Source organism: Lactuca saligna, chromosome 1, assembly GCF_052625555.1.
Source record: "Lactuca saligna cultivar CGN05327 chromosome 1, ASM5262555v1, whole genome shotgun sequence".
In the NCBI taxonomy this organism is placed as follows: Eukaryota; Viridiplantae; Streptophyta; class Magnoliopsida; order Asterales; family Asteraceae; genus Lactuca; species Lactuca saligna.
Window position 1 is genome coordinate 54393090 of NC_136417.1, and position 6793 is coordinate 54399882.

Genomic DNA, 6793 nt, shown 5'->3' on the forward strand with positions numbered 1-6793 from the left:
AGGGTAAGAGAATTATGGTTGATCAATGGACAAAAAAAATCCACATACCTCACTATTCAAAGTAAAGCATATGATAAAAAGATAAGAATACTCTCATATGCACTACCAGTAGAGTACTTAACAAGATTGGACAAACATCATCTAAAATCCGACCAAATTTTAATTCGTTTTAAAAATCCCAAATATTTTAATTCGTTTTAAAAATCCCATCTACATATCTACCCAAATCTTAATTTGTTTTAAAAATCCCAAATACTTATCCGGAAAAAAATCCTATCATTGCCATACAAAATCGGAAAAAGCATTAAGTTAATTATATGTATATCTCCGACCCGATCCAAAATTTGATAATTTTAAATGCAAAATCCAAAAACCCAGCCGAATATTATCCAAAATCCGACCCTATCAAAAAAAAAAAAAAAAAAAAAGATTTCAAATAATCCGACTTGTGTCCAGATAATGTAGAAGTAAAATTTGAATCCTATTGTGATCGAAAGTTATGGCCCAAATTCAAGGCCCAAAGATGTTGGTTTCGATAAAGGACCAAGTATGCTAACTAACAAATAGATTAGGGACTATATTTGTAATTTCCTCAGAATCTTTAATTTTTCAATGTAGCCCTTGCACTTTCTTTTGTTGAAAGGGGACAATACATTGGTTATTTGATGAATTTCAATGGAGTTTCTCCCAAAATAGAAGAGAGCCCGGTTCAAATCCCACCCTTCACTCTCCATGGCGGCACCCAATCGCTCCCCTATGCGTGTTCTAATCCGTCCTCCATCATCTTCTCCTATCACTCTTCCTTCCACCACCACTGTTCTACCACCACCCGCTGCCATCCATCAACCACCACCACCACCACCATCGGCTCTTCCACCTCTCCCTCCCCCTCCTCCCCCTTCAACAACATTCCGGCAAAACAGCGTTGTCGTTGTCGGATTCGTCGGCCGGCGCAAAGGTGACGTGAGCCAATTAATCAACCGGATTATAGATTCCAATGTGTTTGGTTCCGGGGATGCTGACGTAGCATTGGGGTTTGAGAAAACAGGGGAAATCGTGACGGATGAGGTCAAGGATTGGTTTAAGCAAAGACAAATTAGTTATTATCATGAGGAGACAAAGGGGGTTTTGTATTTGCAGTTTTGCTCCACCAAGTGTCCGGTTATGGAAGGGTTTTCGGAGGTCCCAAGTGGGTTTGATTCGGTTTTTGAAAAGCAGGAGTTTGGGGATCTTCAAGGGATGCTGTTTATGTTTTCTGTAAGTTTGTTTGAACCAAATTCACCGATTTTCTTAGTGATTTATCTCTTTTCTATGCTTTAAGACTTTGACTGTTGCCTTAGCATCTGTTTATTGTTGTTTGGTTTCGTTAATATGTGATTGCAATTTGGATATGTTTATATGAACTTCATTAAGATCTAGGTTTCTTGGTAACAAGGCTAACACCTAACTCATTAGGTGTGATATTGGCTATATTTCTCTTGGATTTGTCTCAATCTTTTTAAATTAGTTTAGATCACCACATTGATTCTTGAATAACCTTACTCAATTTGTTATTAACTCATTGTGATCATGAACACAGGTTTGCCATGTGATCATATTTATACAAGAAGGCTCACGCTTTGATATCCAAAATCTAAAAAAGTTTCGAGTGTTACAAGGTGCTAAACATGCAATGTTTCCATTTATTAAATCACAAACACAACAATCAACAACATCAAGATCACACACATCTTCTTCTTCACACACTTCTCCTTCAAGAACACCTTCCAAAAACCGTTCCCCTGGTAAAAATGGTCCACCCATGGCTCGCAATCCTTCATCAGTCTCATTAATGTCAGGTTTAGGCTCATACACATCTTTATTTCCAGGACAATGTACTCCAGTTATACTCTTTGTTTTTCTTGATGATATCTGTGAATCTGGTTCTTTTTCTTCTTCTTCTTCTTCTTCTACTTCTAACCCAGATGAGTCAACTCAGTCTAGATCAACTTTACCCATGAAAGGATCTGGTTCAGTAGTTGTACTTTCACGCCCTGTTTCAAAACCAGAAGGTGGTTTCAAGAAGAAACTACAGTCATCTCTTGAAGCACAAATTCGGTTTTCAATCAAAAAATGTCGGGTACTTTCGGGCTCTGAAACGGGTCCTCCTGGGTCAAGAAATGGACCCGGACCCATTTCAAGTCATATGCCTTTGTTTTCACTTGATGGGTCTAAAGCTGTTTTGCTTCTTGATAAACTCTCAAACAATTCAGGCGAATCTTTAGAGTTTGCCACTAGCATTGTTGAGAATGTTCTAGAAGGTATCTCAACTTCAGACTCACTTCTACTTGAAACCCATAGTCAAAGTTCAAATAAAGAAGACATTCTTTCTTTAAAGGAGTTCATTTACAGACAATGTGATATTTTAAGAGGTCGAGGGAGTATCAGTGTCTCTGGTGGTGGTGGTGGGATGGTGGCGGTGGCGGCTGCTGCTGCTGCCGCCTCGGTAGCTTCTGGAAAGCCTCCGCCTTTAACTCCTGATCTTCCATCTCTTGATGTCTGGTTGACTTCCAGTCAAACCATTTTACATGGGCTTCTTTCTGCTAAGCCTGTGTTTATACCTGAATCTGAACAAACCAAAAGAAGATCAAGACAACGAAATAACGTTTCGGTTTCGGTTATTGAAGGAAGTCAAACAAAAGTCAACGACCCTTTAGAACTTGCAGCAACATATTTGGATAACAGTAAAGGGCTGAATAGTAAATTTTCAATTTCTTGGTGTCAAAGAGCTTTACCTGTTGCTAAAGATGTCTACTTACACGATTTGCCACCATGTTATCCAACATCACAACATGAAACCCATTTGTCAAAAGCTTTGACTTCTTTTAAGTCAATGGTCAAAGGTCCAGCTGTGGATTTTTATTTGAGAAAACTGGAAAACGAATGCACATCAATTTGGATTTCGGGTAGACAACTATGTGATGCAGTTAGTTTAACAGGAAAATCATGTATTCATCAAAGACATGACTCTTCATTACCACATTGTAGTGGTTTTGTTTTTCTTCATGCGTGTGCATGTGGGAGATCAAGGAAATTACGATTAGACCCTTTTGATTTTGAAGCAGCTAATGTGAACTTTAGTTGTTACCCAGAATGTGATAAACTTCTTCCTACCCTTTTTTTACCAGAAGGAAACACAGAAGGGCCTATTCAGTCAAAATCTTGGAGTTTGACTCGAATTGGAGGGTCAAGATACTATCAACCTTCAAAAGGGCTTCTCCAAAGTGGGTTTTCAAATACAGAGAAGTTTCTTCTGAAGTGGAAATTTTTTCTTGAAAAACAGAAAGAATTCAGTAAAGATTCAAGGGTTGAAGTTGTTTCAGATGTAAAGGTGAAAAAAACAGACAATGGGGTGGAGATTAATTCTAAATCCAAGAATCTTGATGACAATAAGAGTAATTCCACTAAAGTTGTTCCTAATTTTACAATGAAAAAACCTTTTTCTGAAGTTGTTGCAGGATCATCATCTACAAGTTCTGGGTTTCCTCCACTTCAATTAAAAAAGAAAACTTTATTAACTTTGGAAAATGTTAATAAAGAGAAGAACATTGGAGAAACACCACATGATAATCAAGAATCTAAAAAAATCGGGACTTTGTCTTCTGTTCATGAAGATGGAAACGGGAATACCAATGGAAATCCGTTTCTACAAAAGGGTAGTTTTGGTAATTTGTTAAACATGAATGGAAGGGAGAACAATTCTTTAAATCAGGTGGTGGTATACATTGGATTTGAGCATGAATGTCCATGTGGACACAGATTCATATTGACACCAGATCATCTAAAAGGGCTTGGATCCATTTATGCAGTGGATGAATCTGCTGAAAATAATTTGGATCGTAGAGGGGTAGATTCGTCAAAGATGGGTAAATATGGAGGGCATGGTAAAATCCATAGACACTCAAATAGAATGGTGAATCCTGGTGTTAGTAAGGTCAGAAATCCAGTAAAGTCAAAAGAAATAGGGAGTAATGGTAATCAAGGGCAAAATGGTCACAAAGATATTGAAGGAAGTCTTGAGTCAATGATTCTTGATGATGATGGGAATGGTGTTTTTCCTTTACTAAATAGAAACTTACCATTGTACCTAAATTGCCCTCATTGCCAGATCCATAAGAATAAGAATGATTCACCAAATGTTCAATTTGCTGGCACTATTTCACAGCTTCAGAGAATATTTCTGGTAAGAATTTGTTTTTTAATTTCTTCTTTTTTATAATTATTTAATTGCATCAATTCCTTTTGTAACTCATTTAATACAAAAATTTACATAACCTTCACCATTTTACTGATTTCACCACTTAAATATTTGGGTTAATCTCATAAAAGACCTTATAGTTTGTGTTTTTTCCGGATTAAACCTCAACTTTATGTTTGCCTGAAAAAGACCTGGTGTTTTTCATTTTTTCCGATCGGGCCCTTTTAGTCATTTTTTTCCAAGAAAATTGTAAAATGTGGGTTTTTCCAAAAAAAAAAAAAAAACTAAAAAAGTTGAGGGTTTATTTGGAAGCATTTAGAAAGATGCGGGTTTTTTTTTTTTCCGGAAAAAATACAAAGTTGGGGGCTTTTTTGGAAAAAATGAAAAAAATACAAGGTCTTTTTCAGGCAAAAAATAAAGTTTGAGGTTTAATCCGGAAAAAACACAAAATATAAGGTCTTTTATGAGATTAACCCATTATGCTTTTTTGTATTTTCCCCTGATATCAGGTAACTAGAAAAATGTTATTTTATTAAAAAAAAATAGTCAAAATTAGTATAATGGTTTGCTCACTACAAATAAAATGACATTTTGCCCTTACTTTATATGCATTCTGCAGGTTACACCTCCCTTCCCTGTTGTCCTGACTACATGTCCAGTTATTCAATTTGAGGTACATCTAAAAAAATGAAATCTTTTTATCAAAAATTGATTAATTAATTAATGGGGTCTGAAAAAAATGTCCAGGTGTCATGTCTACCTCCATCAGTGGTTGACCATGACCATGAACAGAAGAAGCTGCAGTTCAGCCTTGGTTGTCCGGTGATACTGCCGCCAGAGAGCTTCCTCTCCCTCAGGCTTCCATTTGTTTATGGAGTGAAGCTTCAAGATGGAACTTTTCATCCTCTCAAACCTTTTCAAAGTCAACCAGAGTTGACCGCATGGTTGACCAAAACCACAGCTTTACAGGTTTTGTCAAAAGGAGCACCCAATCTTGAAGTCATCTAACTTTTTTGTTGAAACTAATCAACATCCCAACTTGCTTCAACAAAAGCTGCAATTTTGCCTGCTTTCAGGTGATTGATTTTTTTTTTTTTTTTTTTTAAAAAAAAATTGTGTTTCTTGAATCTTGATGATGTTTTGGGTGCAGGTAGAGTTTGTATTGGTTAATTTGGTGATCCAATGATGATTGATGATGATGATGCCTGTGTTACAGTGATATCAGGTGTTGCCCTTTTTATAGATTTAAAAAAAACTTGCTTATGTAAGAGTAAATTACAATTTTGGTCCCTGAGTATACCCCATTTTCGCAATTTCATTCTCAAAAAGTTTTCTTTTACAGTTTTGGTTCATGTTCCAAGTAAAAATTAATGATTTTGATCTTTGGGTATAGTTAGTTTTTGCAGTTATTTTATTTACATTTTGGTCCTAAAATTGAGTCATTTTATTGGAACAGGGACTAAAAAGTAAAAACCTCAAATAAGGACCAAAGTTGCAAGAGAAAAACCGTGTTGGGACCAAAATTGCAAAAATCAGCTATACTTGAGGGACTAAAAATGTAATTTACTGTTATTCTAATGATGGTGTTTGTTAATTCTGTTTATGGACCATAGGCCTCTCTGGAAATGGTTGGTGTTTTGTGGGATTCTTGAGCATAACCAGGTTGAAATGTGTAAGTACCATTTTGACCTTGATTCTTTTATCGACTTAGAAATAATATAAAGATTATTGGCTTTTGGATAATCCTTTTATTTTTAAATTTTCATGGAAATAGAAAGATCTACAATAATGCCAGATTAAGAGGTGCTGCGGCTTCTGGGAAATGGGAAGAGAAGGCTGATTGCATTTGCATGACGTCAGAGGAAGGAGAAGAGTGGTTGGAATTTGGAATTTGGAATTTGGAAATGGGAATTGTTGGGTAATAATTGCTAATGTTTAAAGATAATAATAAAGTGATATTTAAGATTTGCTTTCAACATATAACTAATTGGGAGTTTATTGTATTCTGTTTCTTACTATGAATGTATTAATCAGTTTATTGCCAATTATGTTTAACATATTTCATTGCTATTCATGTTGATCTTTGGTGAAGAGTCAATAAAATCGAATTTTTCTAACTAATATTTTGCTTTTAAGAAATTAAATGAATTAGTTTTTTTCATGTTGCCGAAAGTTTAAATAAAAAAAGTTATGGTTTTTTTTTAATGGTAAGTCATGTATGAGTAAATTGACTAAATGGATAATGATTTTCGTTGTGTATATAATTTTGTTTTTAGACTTAATATATAGTTTTTTTTTGCATATTGCGAAAGTCTAAATGAAAAAGGTTACACTTTATTTATTTATTTATTATTTTAAGATTCATGGTAAGTCATGTATGAGTAAAATGATTATATGCATAATGATTTTTGTTGTGTATATAATTTTGTTTCTAGACTTAATATACTTAGACTTCCATTTTGTCTTTAGATTACAAAAACATTTTTTTATTATCAGTTTTAAAGGGGAATGGGAAGGAAAAAAACAAAGGACAAATGGCCAAATAGTAAGGCTCGA

General features: G+C 35.0%; 1 protein-coding gene across 2 annotated transcripts; it reads left to right on the forward strand.

Moving 5' to 3' along the window:
• The first annotated feature begins 657 nt into the window (after window positions 1-657).
• LOC145036466 (uncharacterized) lies at window positions 658-6282 on the forward strand. Of its 2 annotated transcripts, XM_078984919.1 has the most exons (7): window positions 658-1257; window positions 1580-4222; window positions 4857-4910; window positions 4985-5313; window positions 5388-5462; window positions 5851-5909; window positions 6012-6282. In XM_078984919.1, exons 1-4 carry the CDS (start codon window positions 733-735, stop codon window positions 5243-5245), a joined length of 3483 nt encoding a protein of 1160 aa, XP_078841045.1. In that variant the 5' UTR covers window positions 658-732; the 3' UTR covers window positions 5246-5313; window positions 5388-5462; window positions 5851-5909; window positions 6012-6282. The 2 variants fall into 2 exon arrangements, with proteins under 2 accessions (XP_078841045.1, XP_078841053.1); XM_078984927.1 differs by lacking the exons at window positions 5851-5909; window positions 6012-6282 and adding an exon at window positions 5694-5844.
• Window positions 6283-6793: the final 511 nt, after the last annotated feature.